A 17,805-nucleotide genomic window follows, 5' to 3' on the forward strand; every position below is an offset into this window, starting at 1 on the left:
TATTAATACCCTTATTTAAGAAGGGCGAGCGGGACAAGCCCATGAATTATCGTTTGATCGCTCTACTGGATGCGGTTGGAAAAGTTTTCGCTAAATGCCTTCTATTATTATTTGAAGATTGGGTGGAGGCAAATAACATTTTACCTTTGGAACAGACTGGGTTCCGTAAAAAACATGGTACACTTGATAATTTGACTGCTCTTCAAGTGATTACGGACAAATATGTACGAATCCGGGGAGGTGGGGTATTCGCGGCATTTATAGACTTCTCCACAGCGTTCGACAAGGTGGATCGTCCAACGCTGTGGAGAAAGCTTGCTGCAATGGGTATGCCGCCCCAGCTTCTGGAACTTGTAAAATCCCTTCACTCGAATACCTGGTGTAAGGTGTTGCAAGGTGGAGAAAGGGGTCTTTCTCAGTCCATCCCATCTTTAAACGGGTTAAAACAGGGGTGTCTACTGGCCCCCATGTTGTTTTCTCTATATACTGCGGACCTTCCTGCTTCTATTGCTGCAGGTGTTGGCTTAGCTCCGGTGGTTGGAGGTTCATCCATTTCTGTCTTAATGTATGCGGATGATATCCTCATTTTAGATTTAACTCCTAAGGGCTTATCTAATCGCCTACAAGCTTTACACTTATTTGCAGAGGGACACTTCATGAAGATTAATGTCTCCAAAAGCAAAATTATGTGTATCACTGGAAGGAAAAAATGTAGATCTGTAAAGTTTGGATGGGCTATAGGTGGTCAGAGATTAGAGGTAGTCAAGACTTACCCCTTTCTAGGTAAAATAATCTCGGCAAACTTAAGTGAAAGACCTCATATTGAACATAATTCGCGTAAAGCATTGTCACATGGTATGGGGTTATGTTCGCTGTACTCTGCTACAGGGAAAAGACACTTTGCTCGTTTTATGGAAGTGTATAATGCAAAAATCCCTGCAACTCTGCTTTATGGATTAGAATTGGTGGAATAAAGACATTGGGGTTTTCTGCAGTTAATGGAGGGAAAGGTTTTGAGAAGACTTTCTTCCCTTAATACAGCTTGTTCCGTGTCTGCATGTAGGCTGGAATTCGGCCTCCGGAGCTGTTGGGTACAGGGGTTGACTGCCCTAGTAAGATGGGTGACCTGTTTGGCCAGAGGTGATCCGGGTTCCTTACGGGCATATATAAAAAAGGAACTGCTGGGAAATTTAAATGAGTTCTCATTACTAGTAAAAAACTTTAGAACAGCTGTAAAATTGTTAGAGTTGGAGGAAAATACTTTGTTTTTACTTTCTACTTCTCAACTAAAGTCCCAGCTGAAACATGCATCTTGGGAACTCTGCTTTAAATTGGATATGACTGCCTTACATGGAAAGAAGGGTGGTGAATTACTCCTAAATTCGTATTCAATAAAGCAGGCCCAGCAGTATGTCACCTGGAATATCCCTCATCGAGTACGAAGGCTATGGTACCTCTTGCGACACGATTTACTCCCTTTAAACTCTCTACTAGCAAAGTGGTATGGAACATCCCCCATATGTAATTTTTGTAATAAGGCAGTCCAAGACCGAAATCATGTTCTGTTTATCTGTCCTATACTACGCCCATTTCGTTCTAAATGGTTAAGATCTATTTGCTTAAAATTAGGAATTCTTAATGTAAATACTTTTTTTCATGCTCTTTATTGTCCACCCAATGAAATGTTTTGCTTCAAAATTTTTAATTTTTTAAAGAGTTTTTTTAGACATTTATTAATGAAATCTGTAGTGGTAATTTGTGAATTCTCCGGTCTGTGCTCATGTGGTATTTCCTTGAATGATTTCTTTGTGTTTACCATTGTATATTGTATATTTTGGTGTTTAATTATATGATTGTTATATGTGGCCCTCGCTTGAGAGCCGAAAACATAATAATAAAAACTACAGAACTGAATATGCAATCAAACAAAATGTAACAGAATGATTAATTTGGCTGTATGTGTTGGAAAAGTATGTTAATGTATATAAAAATCAATAAAAGCAGATAAAGCAAAAAATCAAGATAAACTCGCCCAGCAAGAAACTTACGTTCCAATAACCCCTCTTTGGCCAATAGCACTGCTCATTCTACTGCGTATTATAAATCACCACTGGGTATGGGCTCCCAAGCAGTAAGGCCAAACCCTGCCTTTTAGTATATCGAACAAAAAAAGCCAATACTGCTACACGAGTTTACAAGTATCATTCTATTCTAAACACACAATCAAAACACTATGCCAGAGGGACATTTTTTTCTCAGTCATTTATCAATTTTGCATTTTATTTGCACATTTTTGATTTGGTATTTTTAAACACATTTATAGATTTTCAAAAAAAACATATACAACACATCACGAGAATATCAAAAACAACAATTTCTTTTTTTTCATACCACATTCATACTCATTCAACCAGGGGGGAATTTTTTCAAGGCACACTCAACACTTTCATCAAAATCACAATCTGAAAAAATGAGATAGTGTATTTATACAATTTATATACACTTTTTTGAAGAAACCATAGGGTATCAGTAGAGATATAAATCGTTATTGTCACATTATTAATCTATTCTCTTATGGTTTCGGTGTGACAACGTCACAGAAGCAGGTCTACGCGTTTCGAACTCTTTTAGTGTAGAGTTCTCGTCAGGACCATAGACTGTAATGGAAAACAGAGAAACCTCTGTTAAAGTATATCATTTTATGTCAAAGAAAGCTACTTTTGGCTCTACACCCAGACCTCTGTCTCTTACCTCTCTAAATGTCAAACGGGATGTGTTCCTAAGTTAGCCAACGTCCGCGAAGCGGGACCACCTGTATAATAAATATATCCGGTTTTATACATGCTGCCAATTATCAGTCATTCAGCGTTACACACATTTTCTTACATACTTACTTAGAGATGACAGATGTTCATTTCTTTCTGTGAACAATAAACAGTGATAAGTGTAAGGATGTTGGTCTCTTGTTTGTAGTTTTTTATGCATTGTGATGAAGCGAGTAGAACAATCTTACCAGCTTAATCAGCCCTTATTTTTTGGACGCTTTACGAGGGTCAGTCGGCGAATTTGTTCGCAGGGTTCACAGCACACCTAGAGGGCAAGAATATATTTTTCACTCATTGTGCGGTTAACGAGGCGTGTGCCCTGGGTTCAAACTCATCTTGATTCCTTCACGTACCGATTAGTTGTGGCGTGTTCTCTCTGAATGCCGGCGTCAATCTCGAGTGAGCGCTTAGCGAGACGCTGTGTTGTTTATGTGTGTAGGTCACGTGACTTTTTCGGAATTACGGGCGCCATCTTGGCCTGGTCATGCTCGTTCTTCGAGCAGTGGGCTTGTGTGTACATTACTTGGATTGAGTGGTATGGATGGTATCCTATATTCAGTATATTTAATGGGTGGATCGTCGGACTTCACGCTCTGGGTTTAGAGCATTTTTCCTTTTTGTGTGATATATTATTGGTTACTTAGTCTATTTGTGGCGGCCATCTTTGATGTGGGATCCTTGCCAATAGCAACGCTCCGGATGTATGAATGGGGCTATAGTTTGAACATCTCCGAAAGTTCATTTAACCCGTTAATTGCCGTGTTGAATCTTACAATCATCATTGCTTCTTGTTTAGATAGTTTCTTTTTTTCTTTTTTCTCCAGAAGACGTTCTCGCGGAGTCCACCATGCTCGTTTTTTTGAACGGCGTAGAAGTTTGAAAAAACTTCTACGCCGTTCAAAAAAACGAGCATGGTGGACTCCGCGAGAACATCTTCTGGAGAAAAAAGAAAAAAAGAAACTGGATCGAACAGTATTGGTCACCACATTCTGTCCAAATTCGAACAAGTTGAAAAAGGTGGTAAATAGTAACTGGCATTTGGTTAAACATCTAAGTGATGAATTAAAAAATCCACCCTTATTTGCATTCAAAAAAGAATCCAGCCTGGCAAATAAACTAGTCAGAGCAGCATTACCAACAAAACAACAACCAAATTTAAGAAGTATGATTGGATTACCTCCAGTGATAGGACACCACAAATGTGGAGGATGCAATTGTTGTGATTCCACTGATGAGGGTTCAATTTTCAAACATAATTAAACAACTTGGAAACATAACACGTTCACAAATTGTAAAACCCGATATGTGATCTATGGGATCAGATGTCCTTGTAATTCTCTGTATATCGGCAAAACCAATCAAGAGATCCGTGTAAGAATTCAACAGCACAAGTCAAGGATAAAACGAAAGGTACCCAATGCCCCACTGGTAAATCATTGGCAACAAAAGAACCATGGAGACAATGACCTACGATGGACTGTAATAACAAAAATTGAACAAGACCAGAGAGGAGGAGACCTTGATAAAAAATTATCTAAACAAGAAGCAATGATGATTGTAAGATTCAACACGGCAATTAACGGGTTAAATGAACTTTCGGAGATGTTCAAACTATAGCCCCATTCATACATCCGGAGTGTTGCTATTGGCAAGGATCCCACATCAAAGATGGCCGCCACAAATAGACTAAGTACCCAATAATATATCACACAAAAAGGAAAAATGCTCTAAACCCAGAGCGTGAAGTCCGACGATCCACCCATTAAATATACTGAATATAGGATACCATCCATACCACTCAATCCAAGTAATGTACACACAAGCCCACTGCTCGAAGAACGAGCATGACCAGGCCAAGATGGCGCCCGTAATTCCGAAAAAGTCACGTGACCTACACACAAACAACACAGCGTCTCGCTAAGCGCTCACTCGAGATTGACGCCGGCATTCAGAGAGAACACGCCACAACTAATCGGTAGGTGAAGGAATCAAGATGAGTTTGAACCCAGGGCACACGCCTCGTTAACCGCACAATGAGTGAAAAATGTATTCTTGCCCTCTAGGTGTGCTGTGAACCCTGCGAACAAATTCGCCGACTGACCCTCGTAAAGCCTCCAAAAAATAAGGGCTGATTAAGCTGGTAAGATTGTTCTACTCGCTCCATCACAATGCATAAAAAACTACAAACAAGAGACCAACATCCTTACACTTATCACTGTTTATTGTTCACAGAAAGAAATGAACATCTGTCATCTCTAAGTAAGTATGTAAGAAAATGTGTGTAACGCTGAATGACTGATAATTGGCAGCATGTATAAAACCGGATATATTTATTATACAGGTGGTCCCGCTTCGCGGACGTTGGCTAACTTAGGAACACATCCCGTTTGACATTTAGAGAGGTAAGAGACAGAGGTCTGGGTGTAGAGCCAAAAGTAGCTTTCTTTGACATAAAATGATATACTTTAACAGAGGTTTCTCTGTTTTCCATTACAGTCTATGGTCCTGACGAGAACTCTACACTAAAAGAGTTCGAAACGCGTAGACCTGCTTCTGTGACGTTGTCACACCGAAACCATAAGAGAATAGATTAATAATGTGACAATAACGATTTATATCTCTACTGATACCCTATGGTTTCTTAAAAAAAGTGTATATAAATTGTATAAATACAGTATCTCATTTTTTCAGATTGTGATTTTGATGAAAGTGTTGAGTGTGCCTTGAAAAAATTCCCCCCTGGTTGAATGAGTATGAATGTGGTATGAAAAAAAAGAAATTGTTGTTTTTGATATTCTCGTGATGTGTTGTATAATATGTTTTTTTGGAAAATCTATAAATGTGTTTAAAAATACCAAATCAAAAATGTGCAAATAAAATGCAAAATTGATAAATGACTGAGAAAAAAATGTCCCTCTGGCATAGTGTTTTGATCGTGTGTTTAGAATAGAATAATACTTGTAAACTCGTGTAGCAGTATTGCCATTCTACTGCGTGGCATTTTAGTTCTCTTGTCTTCACTCATCTCCAATGGCTTTAGACTGGGCTCTAGCAGGTGTGGCAGATGGCATTGCAAGAGGTAGAGCAGGGGTGTGGAATTCCTATAGACCAACCCCCTGCAGTAAACTATTTGGTTGCCAGTTTACAGTACCACATTATGGATCAGAGAAGGGAATTGTCTGCAATTAAGGTCATTTGATCAGGAGCAAATATTTGCAGAAGGTTGAAAGCAAGATTGAGAAATCTTTGCTTTCAAAATATTCACAAAACAATACGAGGAAAAAAACGTTTTTCTAAACTACTAAGAAATGATATGTACCATTTCCTGAAGCATCATTTAGTAAAACTTGTTGATGCATGCTCGTATTTCCCAAATATTCATAATGGAAAATCAGTAAACCAGTTTCAAAAAGATTAAGGAATATATGAAAATAAACAGCATTGGAAGAACCAATAGGTCAGATATTGGTGGTCAGTCTTCTGGTTTCGTCAATGTGTGTCTTGTTTTGAGATGGTTTTCATACACAAGTTTTGTTGAGGGACCTGCCGGGCCCTCACCACTATAACAAGCATTGGGAAAAAGCAAAAATATTTTTGGCCTCAAAAGCACAAACTGTCATAGTAGTCCTTGGCACTGAGCAAAACTACTTTGTCTGCTGATATGCTCCTTGTGAAAGAGCAGAATGTCACTCACAGTGAGGACAGCATAAAGCTAGATAGATAGAATTTTAAGAAAAGCAATAGGTCTTGGTTAATGCCAGACGTAATTAGGGGCACAATTCTTACAGAAAGTCGAAAAAGTGCACCCATAGTATATGTCCTTGAATCAATGCAGATTTACTGTTTTTATGAATTCACAGAAGGAAGCCAGGAAATCGTTCATAGAAAATATTTGTGAACTGCATTTTAGCATGACCAAATATGCATGTGTAGATTTGCTCATGTGAAAATCTGTTGAGCATTTACAAGTTCACTTTCGCTCCAACCACTTATTTCCCCAACCCTGGAAGATGTTTTACTTCTACCCTTGTCAGGAGTACATTTCAAACCTTTCTGAGAAAAACCCTAAAACATGCAAATTTGTAGTTTTGCACAGACTCAAAAGGGCATTCCAACCCTGGATCTATTGCTTACCACTACCACTAGCCCTGTATGCAGACCGGAAGACAGCTGGCGAAATAAGTGAATTGCTAGTATTCTACTAACGTATGATCTCCTGCATAATCAGAGAGGTTATTATCATTGCTGCCATAATTTGTCACTGCCCTACATGGCAGCAAAAGGACAAATGGATTTCTTTTACAGGACAAGTAGATTTATGAAGCATTGTGTCCAACGGACAAGTAGATATTTTATTAAATTCCACACCCCTCAGTAGAGGCTGGCAGGACTGCAAAGATGGGAACAACATGGCCATGCTCCTCCTGTTGTCACATTGTCACATACAGTGGTAGGGGCACTTCACATAATTTCACAGCAATTTATTGATGTTTAAAACTTTTTATATTGCTAAAACCTGAGCATTCTTTAATCCTAGTGTTGCGTTATGTGTTTTTTTAATCCACCACAAATCCTTCATCATGCCTCTGGGGGACTGCCTCCCGCGTATTATTCTAAGCAGTTTAATTTATGAAAAGGAAATTTAGCCTGCCAATGTTGGCAGATGAGCCTCTGTAGAATGCTATTCTTTGCACTTCAGTGTTTAGCTTTGGTAGAGCAGTCAATGGGTAACATCGCTGCACTGCTAAAACATCCTCAAAACAAACTCCAGCATTCACTTGGTCAAGAAACATCTCCGATCGAGGACAGATATTAGAATGTAGGTAGAATAATATTTTCAGCCTTAGCAGTCGGTATTTAAAAAGTGAAGACTCAACAATAACTTCACACTGAAATCCTGCAACAGAAAAATTGATAAATTCGCAGTTATTATTAGAAAGTTTAACAGAACTTAAATAGTAGGGTCATCAAAATTAAAGGTTCGAATCACCGATTTCAAAATGCATGAATATGAAAATCTTAAAAAGAATTAGCACAGAATTAATTAACATAACAAAATATCCAGTTCTAGCCCGCACAATAGGGCGGCCCATTTATTTTAGTTGCACACAATGAACTTAGAATTTGGTTAGAATGATATAAGGGTAGTTCAACTTATTAGAAAACAAGAAACAGCCGGGATGATGCAGAAAGAAAGGATTAGTCGGTATATGTTATGCTAATCTTGTCAAGTACATTGCTGCTCAAACGGGGCTTACCAGTGCTGGAACGGCAGGAGGCACAGAGAACTAGAAAAGCCACATTTTCAGCAGTTTCTTTAATCTCTCAATCACCAATTAAATATCTAACTTCAACAAGAGATACAACTAAGCATAGTTAAAAATGACCATTTCCCCACTTCGGAGCCTAGGGGGTTGAGGGGTTGGATAGGGATAAGAATAGGGCTTTCACGTCTACGCTTTCTGCAATACAGGCAAGAGACTTCTAAGCCTTGCGGAATTCGTGGAGTTCTGCTCCACGAAGTGACGCAAAAACTCAGCCTAGCGGAGTTTGGCAAGTAGCAATACTCTCACTGATTTTTAGAACCAGGAATTTCCCAGCACTGTAAAATCAGCGCGACCAGCACAACGTGCAGCGCAAGAAGACGCTGCTTCGTTCTGCAGCTCGAATAGATGTTCTACTTGAACTGCAGCATCATCAATACTGGAATTGCGTTGAAATATTTGCACAAATATTCTGCTTGTGTAATTTTTGCACAATGTTTGTATATTTTTCATGTTTGCATAATTTTCATGTCTCATTAATTTACTTGATGAAATGCATTATATATGTATCGCAGTTGTTGTGTACTTGAAATGTATTTAATAAATTAAAAATGTTCTATAAAATGTGTCGAACATAATAAAGAAATGTGATCAACACACTCAAAGAGCAAGAACTTATAAGTCTTAGCTTTTGTCCGCCCAATTAACATAGCGAGTTATAAATTGATAGCCAGGATGTCCCTTTTTTTCTTCATTATATTCACACGTCCAAACCTGGCGTCTGGTCTTGGACGAAACCCCCCTTGTTTTTTCTCATCTTCAATGAGAGCAGCAGATTTCTCAATGCGAGCGGACGCAACATAATGTGAGCAGTCGTGACTTGCCACGACCACCCACATTGAGAAATCTCGCCGGGAGGAGGTCTAGCATGTGATTTTTTCTCACAAGCGCTCGCCAACTTAATGTGGCGAGCTGTTCGAGAGAAAAAACTCCACTCCGCATTACTTTGCTGAGTTTTGTGGAACTTTGAGCTCTGTGTGGAACGGGTAGTAGGAGAAACTCTGCGAACTCCGCCGGCTGAGCGGAATTCTTCACCCACCCCTAGAGACTTCATATGTTCTGCTCTTTCTGTCTGCGGAACTCAGAATGGGGAGTTCCATTTCCTGTACAAGTTCTTCCAGCTAAAACCTGGGGTACTTTGCGCAGGGAAAGCAGAAGTCATTAAGGTTAACAGCAGCATATTACAAACCTCACAATAAAGTGAATATTTGTATTTTGCAACATAATACAAATTAGCAGTAAATTAAAACAGCTATATCTTACCCACAAAAAGAACCAGGCAAGGTCCTTCATTCAGCTGCACAGCATTGGAGTCTGTTAGTTCCAGGATAGGCTTTGGATGCCATGGAAACTCTTTGCAGTCAACATCATTTAAAACTTCAACTCGTCCCTGTCGTGTGACAATATCTCCCTTAGGGTCAAGTACTATGAGCGTTGGTATGCCTGTATCAAAAAGAGACACAATACGTGGACAGGTGATTTCCTATGCTCTTGTACATTCATACATACAGTTGTGCTCTTCATCTGAAGGTGGAAACCACTTTAAAAGTAATTTAGACATACAATTCACGGTTAACAGACGCCCTAGGTTTGCATACTTTTCACATCTATTCGGTCCATCTTGCACTTTTTAAATAGTACTCAACGAAAATTCGATGACTTTTAGTGACCACTTGAAATGTATGTGTGTCACTAACTCTTGTGAAAGTAGAGTGAAGTTTCACTGCAACAGACCCTAAAAGCAGTGTCTCTCGTTCGGTCCACTGACAAAAGAGCAGCCTAAGGATCGTCCATCCAGAGACTACACCTAAACATTACATTTCTGCTCACCTTCCCCAGATCCGATAAACACTATCAATTCTAGGATCAACTTTTCCTTCACAAATAAAGATTAACTTAATGTTACGAAAAATCAGCAGTCATAACTATTTCACCTTGTTGTCTCAGTGTAACCAAACTGACATACTAAAAAATATACAGTAGTACGCTTTGGCAGGAAAGAGAACAGTTTCAATGAAGAATTGCATAAGCGTACAATGAAATGATGAATATTACTTACAATAAGGGGAGGAGTAGATGGAGACCTAGATGGATATGCATCATTCTTCTCTGGTCCAAACTAAAGTAAATAGTAGCCTTGAAGGTGTACAGGGGCCTCTTCTGAGCTGTAGATGCTATTGCCATCTGCTCCTTGGTTGGGAGAGGCACGAGCAGATGATTTGCGGCCCTGTTTACAGAGGCAGCAGCAAAGGTAAACGGGCGGGTACCACCTTTAGAGCGATCAGAGACTAGAGTGCAGCACTGTACAGGACTCTGCACCGCTGTGCGGGGGAAATTTACACTCAACACCACTGTGCACCACAAGAAATGGTCGCAGCGCCTGACTGTGGCCGAAGAAACTGCTGCAACCCTAGTTCAGCACACCGTGTCTCCAGGGTCCGAGACCACAGCACTGAATCCGACGCAGGTCATGCTGTACGGCTGAAGAAATCGACACAGCGCCTGTTTGGTGCAGCCGCATCGACATTCACCGTGCCCAGATTTCCACGCATTGCACCTGCGCGCTAACTTTTCTGATGCATCAACCACAGGGCAGAACAGTCTTGGATTTCAATGCATCGCTTCCCCTTTCAGACCGGATTAGAATCAATACTTCTTTCTAACTGCACAAATAATAGTAATGTTTTCTTCAGAGATGCAGAAATGTGCTTATGCCAACCTTTTAGAAACTAAGCCATTGCGTTCATAAATGGACCAAATGATCTTTGGTGGAAGAAGCATCAACATTTTTCTGATAGAGCAGTAGGAGTTCTGTCAAACGAATTTTGCAATGTCAAAATAGGCAATTAGTTCCTCCTGGAGTTGAGGGACCTCTTGAAAACAAAGTTACACAGCTTTGGTAACATGGTTTGTGATCCAGAATTTTTCACAGTACACTGCTTTCACCAATGCCTGGAGCAGAAACAGCTGCTACTGTTCGAAGAGCCAGGTCTTGAGGAGTCTCCTTAAGATTGGAAGGTCTTCGGTTTGTCGTAGGGGAATGGGGAAGGTGTTCCACGTCTTGGCGGCTAGGTGGGAGAATGATCTGCCGTCGGTGGTCACTCTTCAGATGCGGGGGACGATGGCGAGGGCGTGGTCGCGGGGCGGAGCTGGCGGGCGGGGGTGCAGAGGCCGAGTCGTCTGTTGAGGTGCGCTGGTCCGGCGTTGTGGAGTGCCTTGTGTGCGTGGGTGAGGAGCTTGAAGGTTGTCCTCTTGTTAATGGGGAGCCAGTGCAGGTCTTTCAGGGGGGGTGTGATGTGGCTGCGGCGGGGGATGTCGAGGATCAGGCGCGCGGAGGCGTTCTGGATGCGTTGGGAGTCATGTCAGGAGTTTGGCCGGGGCTCCTGCGTAGAGTGCATTGCCGTAGTCCAGTCTACTGCGGACGAGGGCTTGGCTGACCGTCCTTCTAATTTCAGTGGGGATCCACTTGAAGATCCTGCGAAGCATGCGGAGGGTATTGAAGCAGGAGGAGGAGATGGCGTTGACCTGCTTTGTCATGGAGAGTGTGGGGTCGAGGATGACCCCTATGTTTCGTGCGTGGTTTGTGGGTGTAGGGGCTGCCCCTAGTGCCATTGGCCACCAGGAATCATCCCAGGCCGAGGGGGTGGAGCCGAAGATGAGGACCTCTGCCTTGTCCGAGTTCAGCTTCAGTCGGCTGTCCCTCATCCAGTCGGCGACAGCCTTCATTCCTTTTTTGGAGGTTGGTTTTGGTGGTGTGGGGGTCCTTGGTGAGCGAGAGGATCAGCTGGGTGTCGTCGGCGTAGGAGATGATGTTAAGGTCGTACTGTCGGGCGACTGGGCAAGTGGTGCCTTGTAGATGTTGAACAGCGTTGGGCTGAGAGATGAGCCTTGGGGTACGCCGCAGATGATCTCGGTGGCTTTGGAGCGTAAGGGGGGAGGTGGACGCTCTGGGTTCTCCCGGAAAGGAAGGAGGTGGTCCAGTCCAGGGCCTTCTCTTGGATTCCGGCGTCATGTAGGCATGCTCTTAGTGTGCGGTGGCAGACTGTGCCGAAAGCGGCTGACAGATTCAGTAGGATGAGGGCCGCGGTTTCTTCATTGTCGAGCATGATCCTGATGTCGTCGGTGGCGGCGATGAGGGCAGTTTCGGTGCTGGGGTTGCTGCGGAACCAGGACTGGGATGGGTCCAGGATGTTGTTCTCTTCGAGGAAGCTGGTTAGTTGTTTGTTGATGGCCTTTTCGATGACTTTTGTTGAGTCACGAGGTATAGTGACTCCTCCTATGGCTGGTAAAGAGCACGGGCATCGGGATACATGGTTAGATTGTTTTCCTGCCTAGCGGGTGAAGATGGAGATGGAACACATAAGTGACAGCGCTTCCCTGTGCAGGTGAATGATGAAAAGAAAAGGAAAGTGACATAAAGTAACGCATCTGCAACAACCAAAGACTTCCGGGGAGGTGGGTTGGCTCATGTGAATTAACAGCACTACAGGACATGAACAGATGCTAACAGGGAAAGTAACATTTTCTGTTCATGGCAGGTGTAGCTGTAAATAAACATAGCTTGCATGGACTGTAAAACAGTTGTCTATACGTGGTGGTTAGCCAGAGGATGCTGCAGAGGATTGAAAAAGTGTACGTAGTACAGCCGGCCCACTTGAGCTTGTTGAAGTACCAAGACGTCCACAGAGTAGTATTTGGTAAACATGTGTGGAGTGGACCAGATAGCTGCCTTGCAAATGTCAGCTATTGGGATCTTACCCAAAAAAGCCAAGGAAACCACTTTCTTGCATGTAGAATGTGGCCTAGGGGGAGCAGGGGGCTGTCATTTGGCCTTGGCGAAGCAGGTCTGAATGCACTTGACGCGCCAGCGAGCTATCCCTGCTTTTGAAATGGCACTGCCTTTGTCTGGTAAGTGTGGGTGATAGATAACTGTTGTATTGGTCTTGAAGATGTAGTACATGAGGGCCATTTTCACATCTAATGTGTGAAGGGCTGTTTCCGCTAGTGAGTCTGGTTGTGGGAAGAATACTGGAAGCTCAACTGGCAGGTGGAAATGGGAGACTACCATGGGCAGAAACTTTGGGTTAGTTCTATGTACTAATCTGTCGGTGTGGACTTTCAAAAAAGGCTCTTCCAGGATGTGAGCTCGGATCTCACTCACATGCCTGAAAGAAGTGAATGTGACTAGAAATGCAACTTTCCATGAGAGGAACTGGAGAGGGCACTTAATACGGGGCTCATGAGAAGAGTGAGGACTACATTGACATTCCAGGACTAGGTTCGGGCAACCTAAAGGGGGATGACACTCATTAGGGACAAACCTATTCCTCTTTGCCACCAAGCAGGGGTGAGTAGTGGGACAGTGAGCCTCTGAGGATGAACATACACTTAGCAAGCAGGTTCAGATAGGGATTTAGCTCCTGAGGTCCTAAAATATGGCTAAGTTCAGCTACTTGGGGTCAGGGTGTCGGACTGTGTCATGATGTAGAGTGAGAAGATACAGCTAGTAGGGTAGCTTCTCCTGAGGGACTACAGAAAACTCTATAACAATTGTGAACTAGAGATGTCTGGCCCACGTAGGTACCACCAGGATGAGGGTGAGTGATGTTTGCTGTAGCCTCTGGACTACGTAAGAAAGAAGTGGGAGAGGCGAGGTAGCGTAGCCAAATATCTCTGACCAGTTAATCCATAGTGCATTTCACATTGACTGTGGGTGCAGCAACTTGGAGGCAGAGCTTGGGTATTTGGCATTTTCGGCAGTTGCGAACCGATCTATGTTAGGGAACCCCCAACACTAGAAATATTGGGAGCAGGACTTGGGGGTAGAGTTACCACTCGTGAACTTGTTGCCGCCGACTCAGTAGGTCTGCAAATTTTTTGTCTGCTCTTAAAAGGTATTCCGCTTGTAGATGTACCTTGTGGTGGATCACCCAATGCCAAATGCTCTGTGCCAGTACCGAGAGCTGGGTAGACCATGCCCCCTTTTTTGTTTTCCATAGGTAGTACATGGCAGTCATGCCGTCTGTTTTGAAAAAACAGTACGCTTGTGCCCAGGTGTACGGGGAGGGGGAGAGGCCGGTACGCACTGTAAGAACTTGGCATGGCATATGCTGTCCACTATTCTAGTGGGCACCTTGCAGCAGTCCAAACGACCCTTATTGATGGTAGGTTAAAGACAACCTTTTGTGAAAACTATCCTAGTAGCAGCTATGGAGAGCAGCCTTCATGCTAAGTCTTGAAGGAATGTAAAGCAGCTAGTTTTACCAGTCTACAATCTCGTGAATGACTAAATGAAAGGAGAACCACACCAGGTATATTTATAAAATATATGCATTTATTCTAAACACATACTACTAGTCTCTTTATAAGGCTAGAGGCAAAAGTACATAGGGTAAACTTATATCACACAGTAAATTAGCACAATATACGTTGAGCCCTAGGGGCGTACCAAACCATATATTAAGAAAGTGGTATAAGAACCACAATTTGACTAGACACAAGGCCTAGAGCCTGTAGAATCGCTGGTGCCACAAGGAACCACCCAAGGTAGTGACACAGGGGACCCATGGAGGACGCGTGCAGTGTGAGAACACAGTTGCGAATCACCATTAGCTTCTATGGGGAAAGTCGCAGTTGGAAATTTAAAGATAAAGGACACTTAGGAGAGGACTTTGAGCAAACCCCTTTAGACTTAAGGGGTTCTAGGGCCAACACCCACGGGGGCACCGGAGTACTAGAGTTACCTCACCCAGAGAAGCCGGGTGCATAGGTATCTTTTGGCGTCAGGAATCGTCGTAGTTTTCAATGGCGATCTGCTTCAAAGTGCTTCTGCGGTCCAAGTGGAAAGTGTGCGGTGTGATTCAAGCCTAGATCGAAGATGAGAAGAACCTGAAAGCAGGGGGGACAGAGTCTGGGTCACTTGCCAGTGACCAGGGGCACGATAGTCGAATGCCCACCGATGTCGGGTGATTTCAGGTGAAAGAGGTGAAGCTTGACTCTTCAGCCACGAGGATCAGAAGGCGTCGACAACGACCAGTTTCTGGAATCAAGCTGTCCCACGAAGGATGTAGAGTGCTGCGGTATTGGTGCCGGGATTGGACCCAACAAGCCTTAGCAACAGCAACCCACGCAGGAATCAAAGAAATGCTTCGGTGTGGACAACCAAGGTCCGAGGGACTCACCACGAGGTGGGGAGTCAGGGCATGTCTGGAACAACAAGGGAAGCCCAAGGAAAATCAGAGTTGCATTCGTGGGGACTCACCAGTCGACGGATCAGGGATCGCGAAGGAGCTAAAATGCAAGAAGCGGCGCACAATCTTTGGTGCAAAAGGTGCTCGGGGCATGGGGTACAAGTAACCTGAAATACAACTTCAAGAGACGTCGAGAAGTTAATGCACTAGCAAATGTGCACAGTGTCCAGGGGTTCCGGTTCCACGTCACTCGTGAGGGCTGTGGGTCTCAGCTTTGCTGGGGACTGGGTCGGTCTCTGAGAAGTCTGGAAATCTTCCTGTGTTGCAAATACATCAGAGTCCGGCAGGAGCTTCGGAAATGCAGACCAGCAAGAGGCTTCGTTGGTCCTTGCAAAGCAGGGGAGTCACTCCTTGACAAGTCAATCACTAAACACCTCGGGTCTAGGACACAGATCAAAAAGTGAGATAGGTGAAAGACAAACCAAGTGTAACGCGAAGACAACAGCCTCCTAGGTCAGAGAAGAATACCTCTCTTGCCAGAATCCATCATTCACAGAGAGTGACTTATCATTTGGATCCGGCCTTCTCTTGTGCGGCAACCCAGTCTAGACAATTAACTGGGATAGCCTAAAGGATGGCTGATGACTCCGCATATAACACTCTCAAAGCCACAGACATATCTAAATGTTACGTGAAGAGGGTTATAAAGACCAAAAAGTGCAGCGCAAAATAATAATAATGAAGAAAGGTGTCTTAAAAAAGACTAATGGAACTCTATACTAATTTTATTCTCAGAGTGCCCTTGTCATACTTAAAAAGCAGTGTGTAGACACTTGTGTTTCTCAAGCAGTCAAACACGGTGATAGGTCGACATGTTTCTTCCCTCGTAAGATCTACTAGTATCAGGGCATTCCTCAGGACCAAGCAAACAAATACTGCTGCTGCTACATAAAATTGTGAAAACAATATATGTACAGTGAAAAAGTCACATAGAACATAACATATACTCCACCAACATTATCCAATTCGGTAGGAGTGGAAATCATTACCGGGGACCCATATCAATTGGGTGTCACCCTCACCTCAACCTGGTCACTACTCAGGGAAGGGGGCCCGCTCTATCCGTCGGTACCCCGGGACGGTCATTGAGTGTTGACCGAAGGTCCCCGGTAATGATTTCCACTCCTACCAAATTGGATAAAATTGTAGCCCAATGGTCTATGTAAGGGGGTTTGGTGGGCAGCCGAGCACCGCGAGGTCTGCCCCCGGGCAGATTTGGGAGGGGGGCGAGCAGAGTGCAGCCATTTTGTTGCTTTGGGCTGCCTGGGAATAGCTCAGCCACCATTTTAGGTTCTGGTGACTTGGTAGCTGGGAGCGCTGTAGATAGGGTTTTTGGGGGAGGCTGTTTTTGGTAGGTTTTGGATAGGGGCTTTGATTGGAACAGGTGCATAAGGGGTCATTTTCTGTATTGTTGTCGCTTGGAACAGGTGCTGGCGGAGTTGTTTTTGAAGTTGGCCAAGTTTGGCTGGAGTTTGGTAGTTTATCGTTAAATTTGGGGAGGTTGTAGTTTTGTAAGGCAAATTGCCAGTTTTAATAAAGTGTGATGTGCACGGCAGTAGAGGGTCTGAAGAGCTTGCCTGCGGTTTGAGGACCTCAGTGAGGAGGTTAGTCCTCATGGCTGCGACGGGGAGCTCAGGCCTTGGCTGCCCTCGCCAACACCACACTGTAGGCAGCGCCCTCCTCCGTAGCCACGGTAGATGGGGAGACAAATCCAGTGTCGGGTGAAGTGTCCAAACCACTGGCCTCCCCTAGCTCACCTGCCCAGCCCAGAGGGTCCTCAGACCCCTCCCAACCGCCCTCGTCCTCCATCTCCTGGTAGTGTACGAAGGATGGGGCCGGATCATAGAAGAATTGCTCTTCTCTCGGTGTCGAATGCCGGATCGAGGGGGGGGGGGAAATCGGGGACAACGTCGTCCAGGGACGCGTCGGGGGCGACACCCTTGGAGTCGGCGCCGGCGGAGGGGTCGTGAGGTCGACCAGCGGCGACCCGGATCCAGAACCGGATCCGGTGGGGCCCTGCGGAATTAGGACCGAAGTCGTCGACAGCGCCAGGACCGAAGCACCCGACGGCGCCTGGGCCGAAGCACCCGGCCTGCTTGGGCTCCCAGTCGGGGCCGCGGGGCCCGAAGGCGCTACAGCTGGACCCGACGGAGGAGAGACGGAGGAGAGAGCGACCCCATGGCCATGAGGAAGGCATCGATCTCCTCCGGCGTCGCGTTCAGCCCAGGGACCGGCGGGTATGGAGCTGGCAGCGGCGGAGTCGGAAGAGCGGTGTCATTTCTTCGACTTCTTATGCCTCTTACCTGAGGACTTGGAGCCCGACGAATGGTGTTGACTCACTGAGCTTCGATGACTGTGGCCCCGCGACTGGTCCTTCGACCTCCTCCTCGACCTGGACCGGGAACG

General features: G+C 44.3%; 1 protein-coding gene across 1 annotated transcript in view; it reads right to left on the reverse strand.

Moving 5' to 3' along the window:
• Positions 1 to 17,805, reverse strand: part of NXN (nucleoredoxin) — a 592,564-nt gene that overhangs the window by 69,964 nt on the left and 504,795 nt on the right. The window contains exon 6 of the mRNA XM_078679884.1: positions 9,413 to 9,592. Within this exon, the coding sequence (XP_078536010.1) occupies positions 9,413 to 9,592 (180 nt within the window). The remainder of the gene's footprint in view (positions 1 to 9,412; positions 9,593 to 17,805) is intronic.

Source organism: Lissotriton helveticus, chromosome 3_1 (assembly GCF_964261635.1).
Source record: "Lissotriton helveticus chromosome 3_1, aLisHel1.1, whole genome shotgun sequence".
NCBI lineage: Eukaryota > Metazoa > Chordata > Amphibia > Caudata > Salamandridae > Lissotriton > Lissotriton helveticus.